Genomic DNA, 26,675 nt, shown 5'->3' on the forward strand with positions numbered 1-26,675 from the left:
CATTCCTCAGGTTGTATCTTCTAAGACTGATGCCACGTACACACGACCGTTATTCATCTCATGGAAAAAAACGATGTTTTTCTCTACGTGATTCCTCACAAGCCTGCCTTGCATACACACGATCGTGATAAAAAATGCTCGAGCAAAGCGCGGTGACGTACAACACGTACAATGGCACTATAAAGGGGAAGTTCCATTCGAATGGCGCCACCCTTTGCGCTGATTATGCTAATTTCCCGTCTCATAACTTGCTTCTGAGCAATCGCGTTTTTCCCCCCTCGTTAAAGCGTACACACGACCGTTTTTCACGATGAAAACGACGAGAAAAAATAGAGCAGGTTCTACATTTTTAATGCCCATTTTTCTCGTCGAGAAAAATGCTCTGGAGCCTACACACGACCGTTTTTCACAACCAATTAAAAAAATAGCATTTTTCTCGTCATGAAAAACAGTTCTGTGTATGCGGCATGATAGTTTTGTTGCTTTTTTTATTTGTATTGTATGTTAACAGTTTATGATCTGTTCCACAATCTGCTCCAACCCAAGTTTTTGCTAAAAAAACATTGGTCTCTTCCATTGTCTGGCACAGGGAGTATAGTCTATTTGATTTGCCCCATCTGGTAAGTTCCAGGCCTACAGATAGATGTTACATTTTTTTTACTATACTGGTACTGGTAAATTTACAGTATTAAGTTGCAGCAGAGAATCTGGTGAATGTTGGATAGAATCACTTAAATTCCATTAATTTAATAAACTTAAAGGGGTTGTAAAGACAAAAATATTTTCCTCTTAAATTAAAGTCTGACAGTAGCTGATAAAGTAAAAAGTAATGTTTTTCATTATAACCAGTTTGATACTTGTTGATATCGAGCCGTTTTATTCACCTCCGTCACTCCTGAGTCATTATTCTCACTGACTTCCTGGTTTACGGTGCGCATTCATTCTTGCTACATCACGGCCTAATGGGAACTACAGTTCCCATTAGGCTTAGCCTCCATGCCTGTGAGGGATAAGAGAGCATCTTCACGCAGGGCTGTAGTCATAGGGAGGGGGTGAGCACATTCTGCTTTCCACCATGCAAAACGGCTCAGATTCTGGTGGAAAGCAAGAAGAGGAGAGACAGGAAATGGCATTTTCAAACCTGGATTACTGTATTTTGGAGGTCAAAAGGAAAAACAAGGTAAGTGATATTTAAATGCTCTAGCCTACAGCAATCAATTGATCTAATAAAAAATGAACCTTTAGCCCCGTTCACACGACCAGATCTATTCGCTGAAACTGGTCCGACGGACGAGTTTCAGCGGACAGATCCGGTCGTGTGTAGGCCCGAGCGGACAATTGTCTGGCGGATCGGACAGTTTCCAGCGGATAAAAATTTCTTAGCATGCTAAGAAATCTGTCCGCTGGAAACCTGTCCGTCGGACAAATCTGGTCGTCTGTACAGACTCACCGGACTTGTCCGACCGACCGCCATCCCTCACATGCGTCAAAGTGATTCGACGCATGCGTGGAAGTATTTACCTTCCAGGGTCATGCACGTCGCCGCGTCATCGTCGCGGCGACGGTGCGGCCACGTCGCGACACGTCACAGCGTATGTTTTCCGCTGGGATTTTGGTCTGATGGTGTGTACAACCATCAGACCAAAATCCGGCAGCGGACATATCCGATGGAAACGGTCCGGCGGACCGTTTTCATCGGATAATCCGGTCGTGTGTACAGGGCCTCAGTGTTCCTTTAACTGAATTACTATTAAAACTAACATTTGCATTCATTGGTTGGAGGCTACGTTTTTTTAACTTGTGTTGTATATAGCCAAAATTATGTTTTGGGACCTTTTAGGAGTGCGAGATTAAAACATCAAAGTTACAACTCAATTTAAATACAGTCCATAATGTATAGTATACCTACCAAAATGCTTAAAGAAATAAAAAAAAAACTCTTTGCTCTTTTGTTTACGCACATGAGAACATTTTTTTTCCATGCAAAGGTAAACTTTTTTTGCTGTTCTAAAACTCCGATGTTTATCTTTAATATGACTATTACTTTTGTGGAAAACTGCAAAAATAAGAATGTTGCTGTCTGGAAAGACCCCTGCCTATGGGAAAGTGAACTAAGAAAAGCAAAGAAATCTTTTAACTTCTGACCTCAGTTTCCTGTGTCTAATCTGGGAGTTTGAACCCCCGGCTGCTAGTGGCCTGCAATGAATTATTATTATCTCTTGAGACCTTGGAGCATCTACCTTCTGTTCACCAGATCCCAGCAAATGATAGAATTTCCATCTCAGATATCAACCTTTGATGCTATGTCGCCCATTAATTGAACGAAGAATAATGGGGGGACTCAGTACAGATAACAGTTATATAAATAAATGCAAAGGTTCCCATCCAGAACAAAAGATTAATAAATGAATGTAAATGCATTGACATTAAAGCACAGCTGGATCCTTCTTGTGAGTCATGCCTATTAAAGCCAAATTAGAGAAAAGTGCAGCCATTTAGCTACAAATCCAATTCTTGCTTTCTAATTTTAGTGCAGATTACAGAACAAAATGCAAAACCTAATTGGCTGCTACAGATAACTCCTCAACTTTCCTCACTATAGTTTTAAAGTTACCCTGAGTACATGACATTCCTCCATGGTTTTCCACCATTTTATTTAAATACTATTTACGAGTTTTCACTGTAAAGCCGCGTACACACAACCATTTTTCATGTCATGGAAAAAAATGTTTTTCTCGACGTGATTCTTGTCAAGCCTGCCTTGCCTACACACGATCGTGATAAAAAATGCTCGATGATGTACAACACGTACGACGGCACTATAAAGGAGAAGTTCCATTCGGATGGCGCCACCCTTTGGGCTGCTTTTGCTGATTTCGTGTTAGCGCGTGTTAGTAAAAATTTGGTTAGAGACAATTCAGCTTTTCAGTCTTCGTGCTTTTCAGTCTGTTACAGCGTGACGAATGTGCTATCTTCATTACAAATGCTAGTGTTTTACCAGAACGAGTGCTCCCGTCTCATAACTTGCTTCTGAGCATGCACGTTTTTTCCAGTCGTTAAAGCCTACACACAACCGTTTTTTCATGACGTGAAAAACGACGAGAAAAAAAGAGCACGTTCTAAACTTTTAATGGCCATTTTCACGTCGAGAAAAATGCTCTGGAGCCTACACATGATCGTTTTTAACCACTTGCTTACTGGGCACATAAACCCCCTTCGTTCCCAGGCGAAATTTCAGCTTCCGGCACTGCGTCGCTTTAACTGACATTTGCGCGGTCGTGCGACGTGGCTCCCAAACAAAATTGACGTCCTTTTTTCCCCACAAATAGAGCTTTATTTTGGTGGTATTTGATCACCTCTGCGGTTTTTATTTTTTGCGCTATAAACAAAAAAAGAGCGACAATTTAAAAAATATATATTTTTTTTTTACTTGTTGCTATAATAAATATCCCAATTTTTTTTTTAAAAAACTATTTTTTTTCTCAGTTAAGGCCGATACGTATTTTTCGACGTATTTTTGTAAAAAAAAAAAAATCGCAATAAGCGACTGGTTTGCACAAAAGTTATAGCGCCTACAAAATGGGGAACAGAATTATGATTTTTTTTTATAATTTTTTTTTACTAGTAATGGCGGCGATCTGCGATTTTTATTGGCACTGCGATATTGCGGCGGACGTATCGGACACTTTCAACACAAATTTGGGACCATTCACATTTATACAGCGATCAGTGCTATAAAAATGCACTAATTACTGTATAAATGTGACTGGCAGGGAAGGGGTTAACACTAGGGGGTGAGGAAGGGGTTAAATGTGTAGCCTGGGTGTGTTCTAATTGTGTGGGGGAAGGGGGGTGACTGGGGGAGGTGACCGATGCTGTGTCCCTATGTACAAGAGACACAGATCGGTCTCCTCTCCTCTAACAGCACGTGGAGCTCTGTGTTTACACACAGAGCTCCACGTCTCTGCTGTTACCGGCTGTGTCACCGACGATCGCGTGTACCCGGCGGACATCGCGGCCGCCAGGTACACGCATCGGCTCCCCAGCGATGCGGCGGCACAGTGGTTACCCGCTGCGTGCCCCCCAGAGGCGCGCGTGGGTAATGCTTTCAAATGACGTCCAAAGACGTCCAGTTGGCACTTGAGAGCCGCGCTGTTGACGTCTTTTGTCAATAGCGCGGGTCTCAAGTGGTTAATGACCAATTTAAAAAATTGCATTTTTCACGTCATGAAAAACGATCATGTGTACGCGGCATAAGTGTTTCATAGTAACTTTATTAATGAATGTACAAACATGTTACATACTAATACTGGAGCAGCTCAGTGACTGTGCAAATACACCAAGGGGTGTTTCTAATAAATCAATGTTTGGAAGCCAGGAAATGAAACCATATTACTGTAAGCAAAATTGTTTAATATCAGAGGTGCAATTGTAAGTTTGATACCACTTTTTCTATTGATACCCTTCTTAGGATTCAAGTTACAAAAGCCAGTATACAGGCATACTTTTACAGAGGTACCATGTATAAAAGGCAGTACATTGCCAGTGTGGCATATTAACCACTTGCCGACCGCCACACGCACTTATACGTAGACAGAATGGCACTCCTGGGCACAAGGACGTATATATACGTCCCCTTTAAGGAAGCAGCATTGTGGATGCGCTCGCCGCGAGCTCTGTGAGCCCGACCGTGGGTCCCGCAGGCTCGATCGTCGCGGGACACCCGCGATCATCTCACGGTGAGGAAGAACGGGGAGATGCTGATGTAAACAAGCATCTTCCCGCTCTACCTAGTGACAATGACACTAATCACCACTTCTTGTAATCGGAAGCGGTGATCACTGTCTTGTCACACACAGCCCATCCCCGCTACAGTAAGAATCACTCACTAGGGCACACTTAACCCCTACAGCGCCACCTAGTGGTTAACCCCTTCACTGCCAGTGTAATTTTCACAGTAATAAGTGCATTTTTATAGCACTGATTGCTGTAAAAATGACAATGATCCCAAAAATCTGTCAAAAGTGTCCGATGTGTCCGCTATAATGTCGCAGTCACGATAAAAATCGCTGATCGCCGCAATTACTAGTAAAAAATAAATAAATAATAAAAATGCCATAAAACTATCCCCTATTTTGTAGACGCTATAACTTTTGCGCAAACCGATTAATAAACGCTTATTGCAATTTTTTTTACCAAAAATATGTATTGGCCTAAACTGAGGAAAAAATGTATTTTTTCATATATATTTTTTGGGGATATTTATTATAGCAAAAAGTAAAAAATATTATTTTTTTTTCAAAATTGTCGCTCTATTTTTGCTTATAGCGCAAAAAATACCACCAAAATAAATCTCTATTTGTGGGGAAAAAAGGATGTCAATTTTTTCGGGAGCCACGTCGCACGACTGTCAGTTAAAGCGATGCAGTGCCGAATCGAAAAAAGTGGCCCAGTCTTTGACCAGCAAAATGGTCCGGGGCTTAAGTGGAAACATGTTATTAGGGATATTATCTGTAACATCCATATATAATAGCAGGGACACATTTTTTGGGGGACATTCATTTTAAAGGACATTTTCTGTGAACAAAAGTGTAACCTTGCCTATAGCCACCATGTGGTTGCTATGGGGTGAAGGACCTGTTGAGGGGTGCAAGGGGTTTGTAAACAAAATAAGTCACCTCCGTGATTTATCATTTACTCCTTCATTTCCTTCTTGCTGTAAAATAAAATGTAAAAACTAGTTTTGAACAGAAAGAATTACTTTATGTGCATCAATCCACCCAGGTCAGCCTAGTTTCAGCCAAAAGAAGGGGTGAGGATCATCAGTGCAGAGCACTTGATCTGTGTGGACCTTTTGGCATGTGGATGATGTGACTGTAATCAGTTTAAAACTGGCCACCAATTTTAATGTCATCAGGGGTGTTAAATAGTTAATGGGCATTCATTTTTATGGTGTTCATATGGTAACTGGCAACTGTACATCATCGTTATCAGGGAATGTGCTATTTATTAGGGGAATGTGTTATTTTGGCCACTAATGAAAAATAATGGCAGCAGAGGCGGCTCTCTAATTAGGCAAAGAAGGCGGTTGCCTAAGGCCTTGTGCATTAAGGGGCCTCGCGGCCGAATAATTCACCTAATGTATGTGATAGAATGGAAGGAAATGTCCCCGGTCAGTGTCCTCAAGCTGGCAGGGTGAACGGGTCGAGCTGGTAAAGGATTACCATCTTTCCTATAGAACGCTGCCTGCTGCAGACGAATTGTAGAGGTGGAGGCATAGCTGCCGGTCGCTGCTGAACCCGCCAGGAGGTAGGGGCGGACTGGGCGGGGGGGGGGGGGGGTGGAGGAGCAGGGAGGTCTCTGTAAAAATAGGATTTTTGTACTCACCGTAAAATCCATTTCTCTGAGTTCATAGACGGACACAGCCTTCATTGACATTAGGGTTATGCTTCTTCCTACCAGGAGAAACTCTCCTAGTGAAAGCGGATATAACCCTACTGTCAAAGAAGGCTGTGTCCGTCTATGAACGGAAGAGAAAATAGGATTTTTGTACTCACCGTAAAATCCATTTCTCTGAGTTCATAGACGGACACAGCCTTCTTTGACAGTAGGGTTATATCCGCTTTCACTAGGAGAGTTTCTCCTGGTAGGAAGAAGCATAACCCTAATGTCAATGAAGGCTGTGTCCGTCTATGAACGGAAGAGAAAATTGCGTTATTTTTTTTACCTCTTGAATTATTTTTCCCATTATGGGCGTGATTGGGGCCTCATGTCTAAGTTTTGCCTTAGGCCTCACAAAGCCTAGAGCCGCCTCTGAATGGCAGGTATCACTGAGAGAACACTAATGGAACTGAGAGGTGGTCTCAATGGGCAGTGGGAAATCGGAAAGCAGCAATCTCAGGCTGAGGACCTGGTGGACCTAGCAGAAGACTGTAGGCAGGATGCCAGGAAATATGGTATGTACCGTATTTTCCAGCATATAAGACGACTTTTTAACCCCTTAAAATCTTCTTAAAAGTCGGGGGTCGCATTATACGCCGGTAACCTAACATCCCTTACCTTATCCTAAGACATGCAGAATCACAGCCGTCCATTTTTCAAAGCCGCGCCTCCTACTTCTTCTGTTCCGTGATAGGCGGAACACTCAGCTTCCCAGGAGACACTGTGTTTAGTGTCCGCCTATCACGGAGGCCCTTTCGTCCTGTGTTTAGTGTCCGCCTATCACAGAGGCCCTCTCGTCCTCGGACGAGAGGGCCTCCGTGATAGGCGAACACTGAACACAGTGCCTCCTGGGAAGCTGAGTGTTCCGCCTATCACGGAACAGAAGACGTAGGAGGCGCGGCTTTTGAAAAAATGGACGGCCGCGATTCTGCATGCCTTAGGATAAAGGTAAGGGCACAGCGAGTCTGGCATGTAATGGGGCACAGTCTGGCATGTAATGGGGCACAGTCTGGCATGTAATGGGGCACAGTCTGGCATGTAATGGTGGCACTGTGAGGCGAGGCATGACTAGTATGAAGGGGGTAGTCTTATACGGCGAGTATATCCCAAAACCAACATTTTGGCTGAAAAATTAGGGGGTCGTCTTATACACCCAGTCGTCTTATACGCCGGCAAATACGGTATACATTTTTAAATGCGTTTGCATGTATCTCTGGAAATACCAAGTTGAACTCACCACATCACATACTTAATTTATTAGATTTTTATATGACATCATCATATTAAATGAACTGTGTTTCATTATAAACACACTCATGGGCAGCACTACTTCTACCTACTGAGCCTTAACAACACATTAAATAGCAAAATGATGTCACTAGAGTACAAATAGAAAGACATTAGGATTTTAGTACATGAATCCAAAAAAACTCTGTTTTCTGGGTGAATGAAGTACACACAATTGCTTAAAAATCCACTGGCTTGTCATGTAAAAAAAGAAAAGTCAGACCCCAAAGTTATTTTCTCCATTGTATTATGTTATTTGTACAGCATATATTAACCTCTTCCCAGCGAGTGTACGCATATAAATGCGGCCTCGGCTCTAAGGGGTTACACCGGGATGATGCCCGTACCGTTTTTTGTAGCCAGCGGTCGGTTTTCCAGGGATAACAACCGATGTGGCTAAAAGCCTTCTGCCACTCTTACCGGGCCTTCCATCCCAACAGGAGACCCGATCCACGATCCGCCTCTTCCGGGGGCGAGACAGAGACTGGCACGAAGCCGGAAATGTCTTCGTACCAGTCTCCTGTATGTAAACACAGAAGCAACGTCACAACGTCACTTCCAGTTTACTCGGCTGCCAATGGCGCCGGTTTTAAAAAAAAGACAGTATTCAGAATTGCCATTTTTGGCAATCTGAATACTTTGAAGTGCAAAGGAGGGATTGGGGGTCTTTAGACCCCCAATCCCTCCATAAAGAGTACCTGTCTCCACCTATTACTGTCACCAGGGATGTTTAAATTCCTTGCGACAGCAATAAAAGTGATCAAATTTGATTTTGCTTTTAAAACACAATGTAAAATTAAATAAATGAGATTTTTTTTTTTTTAAAGCACCCCCGTCCCTGCGAGCTCGCACAGCAAAGAAAATGCATACGCAAGTTGCGCCCGCATATGTAAACGGTGTTCAAATCAAACATGTGAGGTATCACCGCGATCGTCGGAGTGAGAGCAATAATTCTAGCCATAGACCTCCTCTGTAACTCTAACCTGATAACCGTAAAAAATAAATAAAGCGTCACCTATGGATATAGTTTGTCGCCATTCCACGAATGTGCGCAATTTTGAAGCATGACATGTTTGGTATCTATTTACTCAGCATAACATCATCTTTCACATTATACCAAAAAATTGGGCTAACTTTACTGTTTAGTGTTTTTAAAATTCATGAAATATTGCAACAATTGCCATTTAATTCTCTAGATTCTCTGCTAAAAAAATATATATAATTTTTGGAGGTTCTAAGTAATTTTCTAGCAAAAAATACGGATTTTAAGTTGTAAACATCAAATGTCAGAAATAGGCTTATACAGCGTACACGCGATCGGGCTCTTGCCTGGCCAAATCACATCGGAATTCCATCGAAAAAATATAGAACATGTTCTATATCTAATATGTGTACCCCAAAATTGGGGTTGTGTTTCCTCGTGGGACTTTTAGATTGGGAGACTGGTTGTAAATAAAGTGAAAAATTTATTGGCAAACAATAATATTGTCACAAAGTATCAAATTTTATTCAGTGTTGTTAAGGTGAACAACACATCAAGGCCAAAGTTTACAAAATGTAAAGTCTGATGGAATTCGTCGGAATTTCGGATGAAAAAACTCTGATGGGGCTACACACGATCGGACTTTTTCCATCGGAAATTCCGATTGTGTGTATGGGGCATTAGTCGTGAAAGGGTTAAATATGTACAGTTTTGGTACAAGCTCTGGGTCTAAATTATGGCAGTATTTTTGGATATTGCATGGATAAATACTGTATATTCCATATAATAAGCAGTATAACAAAATCTGTAACTTTTCCTCAATTACATATATTTCCAATCAATCTAAACCATATTTATATCATACCTTTTTGGGTGATTGTGTGCCTGATCTGTTGGACTTACATGGGGAAATGTCCTGCCATACGTGGGTAAAGCAACAACTGTAGAACCTGAAACAGTAAAATACAACTCTATTAAGAAAAACAAAGTCCACACTACAATTTACACCAGCCCATCATAAACCATGTATTTAATGGATAGCCACAGGCTGCATATTTCTGATTAGTTAAACCTACAGACATTTTCTAACCTGCTTGCCCTTCTTTTATATTTTTTATTGTATTAAAAAGGGGAGGAGTCGCACGGATGTATCCTGCCATCTCTGACCGGTGCTGGCGGGGATGTGGAGGTCGAGGAACCCTTTTACATTTGTGGTGGGAATGCCCTATAATTGCGCCTTCCTTGGAAGACGTTAGAGATCAGGTTAAAGAAGTTTTGGGGATAGACATTCCCTTCTCTCCGGCCCACTTTCTCTTGCACATCCCTCCCATGCCTATTAGTCGTTACAAAAAGAGCGCACTTCCTCACCTGCTCAATGCCGCTAGGCGGCTAATTCCAATTTACTGGAAGAAAACGCAGATACCAAACAGGGAGGAGTGGATACGCAGGATAAATGAGGTCAGGGAGGCGGAAGAATGGATCGCAACCTGTAAAGGCACTAGAGATGCGCACACTGCCCGATGGATTCTCTGGACAGATCATTTTTCAGACCCCAATTATATCCCCTCTAGTTTGGACGAATCCCTGCTAAAGTTAGCGGACCCAACTCTGGGTCACAACAGGGATGTAAACCGCCCATAATACGGAGCGTAGACCGCGGACATTGCTTAACATAACCGTTTTTTTCTTTCAACGCGATAGCCTGGCGACTGGTGGCCCGGTGCGGACAGGGTGGATCGCTCATGCATCTTTGGTGAGATTCCGATCTTTCTCTCGCTCTCCTTTATTTTTATTATTATTTTTATTATCATTATTATCATTATTATTATTTTTTATATGGTTAAGCACTTTTACAGTTGTTGCTGTTGACATGGTTAATGCCCCCGAAATGCTGAAATGGCTACGCACGGCAGGGCTCACAACCCACGTGTGTGCGCCCTGAGCGATAGCGCCAGCGCTGTGATTCTCATTGTGAAATGCGGGGACCGGGGGGGCCTGGGCCTGGAGGATGCGTTGGGGGCGGTTGTTGGAGGCCTTGAATGGCACCCCTCCTCCGGCGTGGACCCTGGCTAGGGTCGCTCCTGGAACCGCATAGGGTGGTTCTCCACTCGTGGCAATACCAGAGCCCGAAATGCGATGTGCTTAGATAACTGAGGAGGGTAGGCGAGCCATCCACCCTACTCTCAAGAATAACCTTCTTATGCTTTACTTGTTTTGGCTACGTTCGGATATTTCTTTGTGTTTTCTTTGTTGTTTTGTTGGAATGGAAAAATGTACGTCACTGTTACTAACGAGTATTGCTAAACTGTAAGATGTGACTGAACTCAATAAAATAAGTTTTACAAAAAAAAAAGAAAAAAGGGGAGGAGTCTAGAAAAGGAATGGTATAGTCAACATTCATTTATCTGCTATTTATCAGTCTGTACAGGTTTTCTGGATTGCACATTGGACTTTTCCTACTGACAAAGAAAATTTGTTCAATTCCACATCATCTCATCTTAAAAGTAGGAACTGTAAGGCCTCGTACACACGACCGGATCTATCCGCTGGAATTGATCCGCGGATAAGTTCCAGCGGACAAATCCGGTCGTCTGTACGGCCTAGCGGATATTTATCCGCGGAGATTTATCGGGCCGATCGATTTCAAGCGGATATAAATTTCTTAGCATGCTAAGAAATTTATCCGCTTGAATCGTGTCCAGCGGATTGATCCGGTGGTCTGTACAGACTCACCGGATCAATCCGTCCGCTCCCCTCCCTCGCATGCGTCGTAATGATTTGACGCATGCGTGGAAGTACTTACATTCCAGCGTCGCGCACGTTGCCGCGTCATCATCGCGGCGACGGCGCGACACGTCACCGCGGATGAATTCCGCGCGGATTTTGATCCGATGGTGAGTACAAGCCATCGGATCCAAATCCGGAGGAGGAATCTCCGCTGGAAACGGTCCGGCGGACCGTTTCCAGCGGAGATCCCCTCGTGTGTACGGGGCCTTACTTGTAAATGCCCCACTATTTTTCACTCTCAGTTTTGCTGTCGATTTGTTGTGATAGCCCCTGGCTATTCTGCCAGTTGAGAGACATAGGGGGATCTGTGGAAAGTTGTTTTTTCCACCAGTGCCTATCATATGCTTTCACATGGGCAATCTGTGGCAAAATTGGGATCAGTGGATCTGTTTGTGTATGTTGGCTCACTGCATTGTCATAACATGTTCTGCCATTGGTTGCATGCGTGGAATCCTCTGGAACATATAATTTTTTTCCTTTTTTTTTGCTGGGAGGAAGAAAGAAAGGAGCAGTTCAAATAGTTTTTACATTGTTGGGCAATGGACAGCTGACCATGCCTGCTCAGGGCTGGAGAAGAAGAGGTATAGTGGACATCATGTCTATACAGGGTTCAAAAGGCAAGTCAGCCACTGCAGTGATTTCAGGCATGAGGCCTTTCAAAAGACAATGGGCCAGATTCTTGTAGTTCCTGCGGCGGCGTCGCGTAAGCTATTTACACTACGCCGCCCCAACTTACAGGAGCAAGTGCTGTATTCCCCAAACACTTGCTCCGTAGTTTGCGGCGGTGTAGTGTAATTGGCCCGGCGTATCCCCGCGTAATTCCAAGGGGGCGGCTTGTATTTAAATTAAGCGCGACCCCGTGCCGTTCGAACTGCGCATGCGCCGGGCTTAAAATAGCCCAGTGCGCATGCTCCAGTTCTCGACGGAAAACGTCAATGATGCCGACGTGTGCGTCATTGACGTAAAGTCGCATTCAAGAACGACTTAGGAAAACGACCTACCCAACGGGAAAAGACGACGCGGACCCGACGCCATACTTAACATGGCATACGGCGGACTGGCGTAAGGTTACCCCTCATATAGCAGGGGTAACCTTACGCTTACGCAAACGACGGCTACGCAACGCGATTTTGTTCGGGAATCGGCGTATCAGGCTCATTTGCATAAACAAATGAGACCTGAACATAAACGACACCTAGCGGCCGGCGGCGAATTACATTTAAAATCCGACAGTGTAAGTGACTTACACCTGTCGGATCTACAGCGTATCTATGCGAAAATGATTCTAGGAATCACTCGCATAGATACGCGGGTCAAAACACAGAGATACGACGGAGTTTCCTGAGATACTCCGTCGTAACTCTTCTGAGAATATGGCCCAATGGCAATGGCTCTAAAGGCAAATCCACTGTGCACTATAAGTGCATTTGTAAGTGCATTCGCTGTAGATCTGAAGGGGAAGATCTCAAATGAGGGGAAGCTCTGCTGATTTCTATCATCCAATCATGTGCAAGCAAAAATGCTGTTCTTTATTTTCCTTGCATGTTCCCCTTAGATCCATGTGCACTGCACAGTGGATTTGCCTTTAGTAAATAAACCCCAATGCCTTCAGTACAAGGCCCTGCTGGGAATACCCCAATTAACTGTTGCCGTATATGTGTTGTTGGGACAACGCTACACATGGGGACACTGCTACCCTTTCCTGAATCAGAAATACTGGCTTGTCATATCAACACATAACCCATCCAGGGACAGGGACCATATCATTTGAACTACTTTACTCTCGGTGGTAAAGTTTTCAATTTCTTTTGTGTTTACAAAAAGTTAGGAACAAAGGGCCAAATTCAGAGAGAACTTACGCCAACGTATCTGTTGATACGCCGCGTAAGTTCTAGGATGCGCCGTCGTATCTATGTGCCGTATTTACAGTACAAGATACGCCTGAATTTTGGCTTCCTACGACCGACGTAAGTCTCCTACGCCGTCGTATCTTGGGTGCATATTTACGCTGGCCGCTAGGGGCGCTTCCATTGATTTACGTGTCGAATATGTAAATGATCAAGATACGCCAATTCACGTACGTACTTACGCCCGTCGCAGTAATCTACGCCGTTTACGTAAGGCGTACGTTCGGCGTAAGTTTACCCCTCATAAAGCAGGGGTAAGTCATGTTAAGGTATGGACGTCGGAAACGTCGAAACAGCCGTCGTATTTTACGTCGTTTACGTAAGTCGTTTGTGAATGGGGCTGGGCGTAAGTTACGTTCACGTCATATGCATTGAGCCTTCATATCTTAGGGAGTATATGTGACGTGATTCTGAGCATGCCGTTTGTACGGCCATGCATTTACATGGGGTCACGATTCATTTTAATACAACACGCCCACTACCTGCCTACTTTGAATTAGGCGGGCTTACGCCGGCCTATTTACGTTACGCTGGCGTAAATATGGGAGAAAGTGCTTTGTTAATACTCAGCTTGCCTCTCAATGTTACGTCGGCGTAGCGCATATGAGATGCGCTACGGCAGTACAAAGATACGGTGTACCTGAATCTGGCCCCAAGGATGTAACTGGTGAAGTCAAAGCATTTCCTCAATACAAGAGTTTTCATTTATCTGCTCCATATCAAAGAATATGTATTGGAATTACTTAATGAATTTAGTGCAAGTACATACTTGGCTACAACATCAAATATACCCAGTACAAAAGAGTATCAATGTATCCTTCAAATAAATACCCTTTTTAATGGTGAAAGTATTCTGCCTGCTTGTTAGTACTAAGTCTGTGGTCCACTAGTACCTCCAAATCTTTTTCAATCAATCACAAATTTTCTCAGTGTGACCCCCCCCCCCCTCAAATGAGGACCTTGGCTGCAAATTTTTAGCAGCCAAATGCTTAACTTTGTATTTTTCAACACTGAACCTCATCTACCAAGTCTCAATTTATCCTCGTATTGTATCCAGGTCTTACTGTAATGTTAATACACCCTGTGTCAAAGTTATTTCTCTGCATAATCTTGTATCATCAGCAAAAACAGAAATTGAACTCTTATGTCTGACCTCAATAAAGTTTAGACCTCGTTCAGATGGTCACTGCCACCCATACTGCATGCAGGAGGCGTTTGTTTTGACATCTGCATCCGCCACCAGATGAGTACAGGCATCTTAACCACTTAAGACCCGGACCAAAATGCAGCTAAAGGACCTTGCCCCTTTTTGCGATTCGGCACTGCGTCGCTTTAACTGACAATTGCGCGGTCATGCGACGTGACTCCCAAACAAAATTGGCGCCCTTTTTTTTCCACAAATAGAGCTTCCTTTTGGTGGTATTTGATCACCTCTGCGGTTTTAATTTTTTGCGCTATAATCAAAAATAGAGCGACAATTTTGAAAAAAATTCAATATTTTTTACTATAATAAATATCCCCCAAAAATATATAAAAATTTAGGCCGATACGTATTCTTCTACCTATTTTTGTTAAAAAAACTCGCAATAAGCTTTTATCGGTTGGTTTGCGCAAAATTTATAGCGTTTACAAAATAGGGGATAGTTTTATTGCATTTTTATAAAAAAAATAATTTTTACTACTAATGGCGGCGATCAGCAATTTTTTTCGTGACTGCGACATTATGGCAGACACTTCGGACAATTTTGACACATTTTTAGGACCATTGTCATTTTCACAGCAAAAAATGCATTGTTTATTGTGAAAATGACTATTGCAGTTTGGGAGTTAACCACAGGGGGCGCTGATGGGGTTATGTGTGACCTGAAGTGTGTTTACAACTGTAGGGGGGTGTGGCTGTAGGTGTGACGTCATCGATTGTGTCCCCCTATAAAAGGGATCACACGATCGATGACGCCGTCACAGTGAAGAACGGGGAAGCTGTGTTTACACACAGCTGTCCCCGTTCTTCAGCTCCGGGGACCGGTCGCGGGACTCCAGCGGCGATCGGGTCCCGTAGTCCCAGTCACAGAGCTTTGGACCGGGTCGCGGGTACCTGTACCTACATGTGCCCAGCCGTGCCATTCTGCCGACGTAAATGTGCAGGAGGCGGTCCTTAAGTGGTTAAAGGGGTGAATACCTCACTGCAAAGTATGTTCCCATGGGCAATAAGTTTAAAAGGCTAAAAATAAAACCTATGTGGCTCACGGTCAAAGTTAAAAAAGCTATTAACAATAAGAAAGTAGCTTTTAAAAAATATAAAAATGAAGGAACACTAGTGTTGTTTAAATGGTACAAAGAATATAACAGGATATGCAAAAAGGAAATCAAGGATGCAAAAATTCAAAACGAACGACAGATTGCAAAAGATAGTAGGGCAAACCCCAAAAAATTATTTAAATATATTAATAGTAAAAAGGTGAAGTCTGAGCATGTAGGCCCCTTACAAAATAATCTAGAGTGGGTGACTGGGGACAAAGAGAAGGCAAATTTATTAAATGTTTTCTTCAGCTCTGTGTATACAATGGAGCATGGGGGAGCTCATGTCCAAAATGGGGGTGGGAGTGACACAGCCTCAAATCCACAATGGCTCAAAAGTGATATGGTCCAGAAATATTTAGACAGAATAAAGGTGGATAAAGCACCTGGACCTGATGGCATCCATCCACGGATCCTAGGTGAGTTGAGCTCTGTCATTTCAAAGCCACTGTATCTAATATTTAGGGACTCATTAAAGACAGGAATAGTACCACTGGATTGGCGCAGGGCCAATGTGGTGCCCATATTTAAAAAGGGAACAAAGTCTTTACCAAGTAACTATAGACCTGTTAGTTTAACTTCTGTAGTTGGGAAGATACTGGAACGTTTAATAAAAGACCACATGGATGAGTTCTTGCTGGAAAAAAACTATTTAAGCAGCAGACAACATGGATTCATGAAAGACAGAAGTTGTCAGACAAACCTGATTTCCTTTTATGAAGAGGTAAGTAAAACCCTGGACAGAGGCGTGGCTGTGGACGTGATATATTTGGATTTTGCAAAAGCGTTCGATACAGTTCCGCACACACAGCTCATGTGTAAGGTAAGGTCTACAGGATTGGATATATCAGTTTGTAAATGGATAGAAAACTGGCTGAAAGACAGAATTCAGAGAGTCGTGGTTAATGATTCTTACTCTGAATGGTCCAATGTTATGAGTGGTGTACCCCAAGGTTCAGTGCTGGGACCCTTACTTTTCAATATATTTATAAATGATATTGGGTCTGAGATCAAAAGTAACATTTCTGTCTTTGCAGATGACACCAAGCTATGCAGTGGAATAACGTCCTTGCAGGATGTCTCCAATTTACAAGCCGACCTCAATGCTCTGTCTAATTGGGCGACTAAGTGGCAGATGAGGTTTAATGTAGATAAATGTAAAGTTATGCACTTAGGGGCTAAGAATATGCATGCATTATACATACTAGGGGGAGTACAACTGGGGGGATCTGTAGTGGAGAAGGATCTGGGGGTCTTGGTTGATCATAAGCTCAATAATGGCATGCAATGCCAAGCTGCGGTTTCCAAAGCGAGCAAAGTCCTTTCTTGTATTAAGAGAGGTATGGACTCCAGAGACCGAGATATAATTTTGCCCCTGTACAAATCATTAGTAAGACCTCATCTGGAATATGCAGTTCAGTTTTGGGCCCCAGTTCTCAAAAAGGACATCGGAGAACTGGAGAAAGTGCAGAGAAGGGCAACCAAACTGATAAGAGGCATGGAGGAGCTCAGCTATGAGGAAAGATTAGAGGAACTGAATTTATTCACTCTTGAGAAGAGGAGAATAAGGGGGGATATGATCAACATGTACAAATATATAAGAGGTCCATACAGTGAACTTGGTGTTGAGTTATTCACTTTACGGTCAACACTGAGGACAAGGGGGCACTCTTTACGTCTAGAGGAAAAGAGATTTCACCTCCAAATACGGAAAGGTTTTTTCACAGTAAGAGCTGTGAAAATGTGGAACAGACTCCCTCCAGAGGTGGTTCTGGCCAGCTCAGTAGATTGCTTTAAGAAAGGCCTGGATTCTTTCCTAAATGTACAGAATATAACTGAGTACTAAGATCTGTAGGTAAAGTTGATCCAGGGTAAATCCGATTGCCTCTCGGGGGATCAGGAAGGAATTTTTTCCCCTGCTGTAGCAAATTGGATCATGCTCTGCTGGGGTTTTTTGCCTTCCTCTGGATCAACTGTGGGTATGGAGTTGGGTGTATAGGATTTTACTGTGTTTTTTATTTTGTTTTTTTATTTTTTGTGGTTGAACTGGATGGACTTGTGTCTTTTTTCAACCTGACTAACTATGTAACTATGTAATACAGACACATGATGAGTCAGAATTTGACAGCCATACAGGACAAGGTGCTCAACCCTGAATGCAAACAGTGTCTCCGTAGGCTACCTGTTACACCAATCAGTTGGCGGTATGATTATGTCAGATTTTTGCATCTCAAAGCGGTACATTGTTTTGCATGGAAAATTGGCTTTTTATATTGTAGGCCTGTAATTCTTAGGAATAACTCACTTAAATCTGTCCAAACAAGAGTCTAGTAGACATCCCGGTATGATAAAGTTTAAAACACATCGTAAATTATAATATAATAAATAAATAAATATAAATAAATATAACAAATAATAATAAAATAATAATAAAATGTATTCAATAATGTAATCAAATCAAAAACACTGAAATTTGGGAGGTTAAGGTGTAAGGATGAGCTAAAGCTACATATACTTTTAGAACTTTTTGGTTTTTTTTCTGTGGTAATGTCCTTCTCATATTCTATTTAGCTGCTCCGATTGCACTCTTACATTTCTTACTAATTCCTTGTGACCCTTAAATACAGAAGCTGCTCCTTTCATTTTGTATTTTGTGAAGGCAACTTTCTTCTCTTATATTTGTTACTCAATAGAATGCAATAGCAAATGCTACTGTTTAACATTCCCATGAAATATTCCTACTTCTCTTATGTGATCTTTTTTAAGAATACTGGCCTCATATAGTATCACAAGTGCTAAAGTTGTCTTTCTTGAAATTTACAGTTCCAAGTTGTACCCACATGTCTCTCTTTCCTGTAACTGAAGTTAAACATAATTACACTGTGGTCACTTTTGCCTAAATTGTCCCTAACTTGCACATCTCAAATGAGCTCTGTATTTTCAGAAATCACCAGATCTAGCAGCACATACCATCTGACCCATAAAATTATCTTGTAGTTCAAGAACTTGAAAGCTAAAGTCAACATCTGGATAACTGAAATCCCCCATAATAATAACATTAACCTGTTTCCTAGCTAATACTTTCTCAGTAATTTTAGCACTTATATGAAGCAGTAGCCATAGAGCAGGGGTCTCAAACTCAAATTACCTGAGGGCCACAAGACAAGTTTCCATATGCCATGGGGGGCCGCATGCAAACTTTCAAACTTCAAAAACAACAGTACTGGTGTCAGCGAACACATTATTAACCCCCAGCACTGGTGTCAGCGAGCGCATTATTACCACCAGCACTGGTGTAAGTCAGGGTTTGACAAATTTGCTTGGAATCTAGGAGGCAGCTAAAAAAGTTAGGAGCCAGAAAACGCACCCCGTCCCGACGAGCTTGCGCGCAGAAGCGAACACATACGTGAGCAGCGCCCGCATATGTAAACGGTGTTCAAACCACACATGTGAGGTATCGCCGCGATTGGTAGAGTGAGAGCAATAATTCTAGCTCCTCTGTAACTTAAAACATGCAACCTGTAGATTTTTTTAAACGTCGCCTATGAAGATTTTAAAGGGTAAAAAAGTTTGTCGGCATTCCACGAGCGGACACAATTTTGAAGCGTGACATGTTGGGTATGAATTTACTCGGCGTAACATTATCTTTCATAATATTAAAAAAAATGGGGATAACTTTACTGTTGTCTTATTTTTTAATTTAAAAAAGTGTAATTTTTTCCCAAAAAAGTGCGCTTGTAAGACCGCTGCGCAAATACGGCGTAACAGAAAGTATTGCAACGATCGCTATTTTATTCTCTAGGGTGTTAGGATAAAAAATATATATAATGTTTGGGGGTTCTAATTAGAGGGAAGAATATGGCAGTGAAAATAGTGTAAAATGACATTAGAATTGCTGTTTAACTTGTAATGCTTAACTTGTAATACCAACGGCCACCACCAGATGGCGCCAGCTCACATCTGGTGGTAATAACTTGTAATGCCAACGGCTCACCACCAGATGGCGCCAGCTAAAAAAAAAAAAAAAAAAATTTTTTTTTTTTTTTTTTTTTTACTCCCCTCACTTCCACCCTGCCTGGGGGCCATTTATAACTGGTCCGCGGGCCGCAAATGGCCCGCGGGCCGGTACTTTGAGACCACTGCCATAGAGACTCGGCTGCAACACAACACGTATTGCTGATATCCTCTATTAGGCCTCATGTAAACAGGGCATTAGAAAAAATTAGCTGCAAAGCCACTACCAACGCCAGCAAAAAGTGACTGTTAAAAAAAGGCTTTTAGTAGCTTTTTGCATTGGCATTAATGCATGTTTAGCCGTGCTAGCTTTTAGCTGAGTTTCTCTGCCTCTATTCAAAATCAATGGTTCCCTATGAGAGCCCATTGGTTTGAATAGTAGTTGCACCACAAGTCGGATCATGATAATCCAACTTGTGATTTGTGTGCTGAGGATCTTGAAGGGGAACCCTTGACAAAATAGAAAAAAACTGCCGTGAGAAAATAAACGCTGTACAAAAAAAAAAGCAACACCAGACATAAAATACACCAAACCAAAGTACATTACCCCCCCTCCTCAAAAGCATTTTATAATAATTTAATTTAATGAGAAAATTTCTAGATTCTTACTTATTAAAAAGTGCTGAGTGGCTTTTTAAAGACAGAATAGACTGGATGTCTTGCTGAAATCTGTTACATGTTCAGAGTCAGGGCCAATCAGATTTTTGTAGAATCATTTCTGTTTCTTAAACCAATTAAATATACAATACTAAAACTGAAAAGCACAAAAAAATAAATTACAAAAAATAAATAAAAAGCCAAGGTTTTTTTTGGAATGATCTTTTGGAAAACTGAACTAATCCCTTTCTGTAAATATACATTATTCTCAGGAACTATGAAATAAAAGTCATGTACATTCTTTATTACTTTGCTCAGTATCCAACCAGGTAAACATAATAAAACATCTTATTTCTTTAACATACCATATGTAGGTTGTCCAGTTTGTGTGCTGAAGTATTCACATGCCTGCAAAAGACAAACCAACATTGAAAATCCAATGTAAACCTTAAAGAGCCAGATCAGTTTTACAAAATACAGTGGGCCAGATCCACGTAGCGTGGCGCATTCTTCCGCCCGGCGTAGCGTATCTCTGATACACTACGCCGCCGTAACTTACAGCGTATCTTCGGTATCCTGAAAGAATTTGCGCCGTAAGTTACGGCGGCGTAGTGTAACTTTGGCGGCGTAAGGGCGCACAATTCAAATGGATGTGATGGGGGCGTGTTTTATGTTAATACGTCTTGACCCAACGTAAATGACGTTTTAGGGGTATCCCAGTGCCCATGCTCAAAATTAACCCGCAACAAGCCAATGCTTACGTCGTGAACGTCATTCTACGCAAAGCCGTATTCGCGAACAACTTACGCAAACGACGTAAAAAATTTAAATTTCGACGCGGGAACGACGGCCATACTTAACATTGAGTACGCCTCATATAGCAGGGGTAACTATACGCCGAAAAAAGCCTTACGGAAACAACGTAAAAAAATGCGCCGGCCGGATGTACGTTCGTGGATCGCTGTATCTAGCTAATTTGCATACTCGACGCGGAAATCGACGGAAACGCCACCTAAATATGCACCTTAGATCCGACGGCGTACTAAGACGTACGCCAGTCGGATCTAGCCCAGCTTCAGGCGTATCTTGTTTTGTGGATACAAAACAAAGATACGCCGGAGCAAATTAGAAGTTACGCGGCGTGTCAATAGATACGCCAGCGTAACTCGTTTGTGGATCTGGCCCAGTATCTTTTGCATCCTATGAACCTATAGTAATTAATGAAGAATTGGACAATGAAAACCATGTATGTTAAGGAAGCATAATAAGAAAGCCAAGATGTAATATTTTACAACTGTATAAAATGTATGTCATTTTCACAAATGTTTATTTTATGTGAAGTATGTGATGGATCAATTACAGATGGGCCTCACGGTCTGTAGTAAGGTGGTTACATCACTATTTGAAACAGAGCAACTCAGTAGAAAAAATAGGATTTTTTTACTCACCGTAAAATCCTTTTCTCTGAAGTTCATTGACAGACACAGAACTTTAATCATGACTTTAGGGTTATATTGCCACCTTCAGGAGAGGACTAAGGTCAAGATTAAAGTGCTGTGTCCGTCAATGAACGAAAGAGAAAACAGGATTTTTGTACTCGCGGTAAAATCCTTTTCTCTGAAGTTCATTGACGGACACAGAACTTTAATCTTGACCTTAGGGTTATATCGCCACCTTCAGGAGAGGACTAAGGTCAAGATTAAAGTGCTGTGTCCGTCAATGAACGAAAGAGAAAACAGGATTTTTGTACTCGCCGTAAAATCCTTTTCTCTGAAGTTCATTGATGGACACAGAACTTTAATCTTGACCTTAGGGTTATATCGCCACCTTCAGGAGAGGACTAAGGTCAAGATTAAAGTGCTGTGTTCGTCAATGAACGAAAGAGAAAACAGGATTTTTGTACCTTTTATCTGAAGTTCAGAGCACATTTGTATGTTGGGTTCAGGAGAAAACATAAACACACCACTTAAAATGTGTAATGCCGCGTACACACGGCCGTTTTTTGTGATGAAAAAAAAAAACGTCGTTTTTTATCATGATAAAAAACAACGTTTTTCAAACTTCATTTTAAAAAACGACGTTGCCTACACACCATCGTTTTTTCAAAATGCTCTAGCAAAACGCGGTTACGTACAACACGTACGACGGCACTCTGTTCCATTCAAGCTTGCGTCATAACTTGCTTCTGAGCATGCGCGGGTTTAAAAACGTCGTTTTAAACGTCGTTTTACCCACACACTATCATTTTTTATGACACAAAAAACGACGTTTTGAAAAACGACATTAAAAATTGAAGCAATTTTTTTTTGTCATTTTTCAGAAGACATAATATAAGTGCATTTACCATGGGATTACAAACATAAACTGGTGATTTCTATCCATTCTATAATTCTCATTTGCATAAATTAGCAGATAAAAATGCCTGCCTACTCAAAATAATTGATTTTCTTAGGACTTAATTTACAAATCATGATTTATAGCACACAGTGTCACACAAATGTAACCAGACAATTAATAAGTGGACCTTCATTTGATGTGCATTGTTCTCTCTCTGGTTCTTATCTTGCAGTCCTTCATTGATCTTCTGTCGCAGAGTATATAGAACTGGCTCAATCACTCCTGGTGTATTGGCAATCAACTTACGGATGATGTCATCTGGAATGTGGAAGTTCAGCTTGGGAAATACTTTGCTGGAAATCAACAAGCAGACATTATCTGTAATGCTCACAAATAACGATTATACATTTTAGAGCATTTTATGTTACATTTTAAGGGACAATTTAACCTAAAAAAAGTTTATGTTACTAAAAACCAGTCTTTGAATAAATATACCGTGTTTCCCCGAAAATAAGCCTGGGTCTTATATTCATTTTGGCTACAAAAGTCACAGTAGGGCTTATTTTCGGGGTAGGGATTTTTCCACATTTTGTTATGTTACAGCCTTATTCCAAAATTGATTAAATTCATTATTTTCCTAAAATTCTACAAACAATACCTCATAATGACAACATGAAAGAAGTTTTTTTTAAATCTTTGCAAATGTATTTTAAAAAAAAAGTCCCATGTACTTATGTACATGGGACTTTTTTTTTAAAATACATTTGCAAAGATTTAAAAAAAACTTCTTTCATGTTGTCATTATGAGGTATTGTTTGTAGAATTTTAGGAAAATAATGAATTTAATCAATGTATTCACAGCCTTTGCTCAATATTTAACCACTTCCATACAGGGCACTTATACACCTTCCCGCCCAGACTAATTTTTAGCTTTCAGTGCTGTTGCACTTTGAATGACAATTGCGCGGTCATGCTACACTGTACCCAAACAAAATGTTATCATTTTGTTCCTACAAATAGAGCTTTCTTTTGGTTGTATTTGATAACTTCTGGGATTTTTATTTTCTGCAAAAAAAAAAAAAAAAAGACCAAAAATTTAGAAAAAACATTTTTTTTGTTTCTGTTATAAAACATTGTAAATAAGTACGTGTTCTCCTTCACTGATGGGCACTGATGGTACTGCACTGACGGGTACTGATAAGGCGGCACTAATGGGCACCGATGAGGTGGCACTGCTTCGGTGGCATTGATGGGCACTGATGATGGGCACAAATATGCGGCACTGATAGGCGGCACAGATGGGCACGGATAGGCGGCATGGATGGGCACAGATAGGTGGCATGGATGGGCACGGAGAGGCGGCATGGATGGGCACAGATAGGCGGCACGGATAGGCGACACGGATGAGAACGGATAGGCGGCACAGATAGGTGGCACAGATGGGCACTGATAGGCGGCATGGATGGGCACTGATAGGCAGCATGGATGGGCACTGATAGGTGGCACGGATGGGCATAGATGGGCACTGATAGGTGGCACTAACGTATGTGTTGTACTAATGGATGCCAATCAGTGCCAAACAATGCCTTCCATTGTAGGCACTGATTGGCATCCATTATTTGTGATTGTCATCCCTGGTGGTCTAGTGGCATCCCTGGTGGTCCAGTGTGGGCATCCTCGGGGGGGGGGGGGCTGTGCTGATAATCGACCAGCATAAACCCCCCCTGTCAGAGGAGCAGCCGATCGGCTCTCCTCTACTCGCGTCTGACAGACGCGAGTGAGGAAAAGCTAATTACTGGCTTTTCCTGTTTACATTGTGATCAGCCGTGATTGGACATGGCTGATCACGTGGTAAACAGTCACCCTGCAACAACGATCGCCGCGATGCGCGCCCCCGGGGGCGCGCAGCGGCTCAATATTCTGAGGACGTCATATGACGTCCACTCCGCATATTGAAACCACTTTGCCAACGTTTTTTTGCATAAGGCAGGCTCAGGGCCGGATTTGCCACAAGGCCACCGAGGCCAGGCCTCGGGGCGGCAGTGGTGCAGGGGCGGCACAGCCGGCGCCGCTCCAGCGGCGACTTCACGGATTTCGCGGCCTCCCCCCACATTTACATAGCCTTCGGGTGGCAGCGCAGGCACCTGCTGTTAAGCCGAAAGAAAGGCACGGAGCGCTCAATTACTTCCCGGAGAAAAAAAAGGATCTGGCGGAGGCACCTCCTAAAGCTCCGCCTATCCTCCTCTGCGCCGACTGCACGGCCCGGGAGCAGGGGGACTCTGTGAGTGACCGTGACTTGTGCCTGATTGGCAGCTCTATGGTGCCTGTGTGGACGGCAGGATCTCCCCGGGGCTGGTAGTACTCTCGAGTGTCAGTGTATACAGTGGAGAGAAGAGGGGAGGGGCCTCTAACCCGGCCGGTATCACTTTCACTTTCACTGTGTATACATTCGGAAAAGAACTACAAGCCCCAGGGAGACCCCCCTGCCTGTGGACACTATAGAGCTGCAGATCGCCACCTCCTACCTCCACCTGCCAGGTACAGGGGAACCTCTGCAAGGGGGAGTCAGCTGTTTGGGGACATAAAGAAGGGGCCCTCTGGGGACACTGATGTAAAAGGGGGGCTCTCTGGGGACAGTAATGTAAGAGGGGGGCTCTCTGGGGACAGTAATGTAAGAGGGGGGCTCTCTGGGGACAGTAATGTAAGGGGGGGCTCTCTGGGGCAGTAATGTTAGGGGGGCTCTCTGGGGCAGTAATGTTAGGGGGGCTCTCTGGGGACCCTGAAGTAAGGGAGGCTCTCTGGGGATTCCCCCATGTGATGTGTGTGTGGGGGGGCGGCATTGAAGGACCCAGCCTTGGGGGGGAAAAAGGGAGTAAATCCGGGCCTGGGCGGGCGGCAAGTGGTTAAGCACCTTTGGCATCAATTACAACCTCAAGTCTTTTTGAGTATGATGCTACAAGCTTGGCACACCTATTTTTGGCCAGTTTCTCCCATTCTTCTTTGCAGAACCTCTTAAGCTCCATCACTTTGTATGGGGAGCGTCGATGCACAGTCATTTTCAGATCTCTTCAAATATGTTCAGTTGGGTTCAAGTCTGGTTGGGCCACTCAGGGACATTCACAGAGTTGTCCCATAGCCACTCCATTGTTATCTTGGCTGGAAGATGAACATTCACCCCAGTCTGAGGTCCAGAGTAGGTCCTGGAGCAGGTTTTTATCAAGGTTGTTTTTGTACATTGCTGCATTCATCTTGTCCAATCTCCCAGTTTCTGCCTCTGAAAAACATCCCCACGGCATGATGTGCCACCACCAAGCTTCACTGTAAGGATGGTATTGGCCAGGTTATAAGCAGTGCCTGGTTTCCTCTGGATATGACGCTTGCCATTCAGGCCAAGGAGTTCAATCTCTGTTTCATCAAACCAGAGAATTTTGTTTCTCATGGTCTGAAAGTCCAGGTGGGCTGTCATGTGACTTTTACTGAGGAGTGGCTTTCGTCTGGCCACTCTACCATACAGGCCAGATTGGTGGAGTGCTGCAGGGATGGTGGTTCTTCTGGAGGGTCCTCCTCTCTCCACAGAGAAACGCTGGAGCTCTGTCTGGGTGACCATTGGGTTCTTGGTCACCACCGTGACTAAGACCCTTCTCCCCCGATCGCTCTGTTTGGCTGGGCGGCCTGCTCTAGGTAGAATCCTGTGGTTCCAAAACTCTTCCATTTACGGATGATGGAGGCCAGTGTGTTCATTGGGACCTTAAATGCTGCAGACATTTTTCTGCACCCTTCCCCAGATCTGTGCTTCGATACAATACTGTCTCTGAGGTCTACAGACAATTCCTTGGACTTTATGGCTTGGTTTGTGCTCTGACATGCACTGTGGGACCTTATATAGACAGGTGTGTGCCTTTCCAAATCATGCCCAATCAACTGAATTTACCACAGGTGGACTCCAATCAAGTTGTAGAAACATCTCAAGGATGATCAGTGAAAACAGGATGCACCTGAGCTCAATTTCGAGTGTCATGGCAAAG

At 42.9% G+C, this 26,675-nt stretch overlaps 1 protein-coding gene across 1 annotated transcript in view; it reads right to left on the reverse strand.

Annotated features, from left to right (window-relative positions):
* Positions 1 to 26,675, reverse strand: part of LOC120909097 (sperm flagellar protein 1-like) — an 84,539-nt gene that overhangs the window by 41,529 nt on the left and 16,335 nt on the right. The window contains exons 3-5 of the mRNA XM_040320749.1: positions 22,838 to 23,003; positions 20,679 to 20,721; positions 9,576 to 9,660 (exon numbers count right to left, since the gene is read on the reverse strand). Of these exons, the coding sequence (XP_040176683.1) occupies positions 9,576 to 9,660; positions 20,679 to 20,721; positions 22,838 to 23,003 (294 nt within the window). The remainder of the gene's footprint in view (positions 1 to 9,575; positions 9,661 to 20,678; positions 20,722 to 22,837; positions 23,004 to 26,675) is intronic.

Source organism: Rana temporaria, chromosome 8 (genome assembly GCF_905171775.1).
Source record: "Rana temporaria chromosome 8, aRanTem1.1, whole genome shotgun sequence".
Classification (NCBI taxonomy): domain Eukaryota; kingdom Metazoa; phylum Chordata; class Amphibia; order Anura; family Ranidae; genus Rana; species Rana temporaria.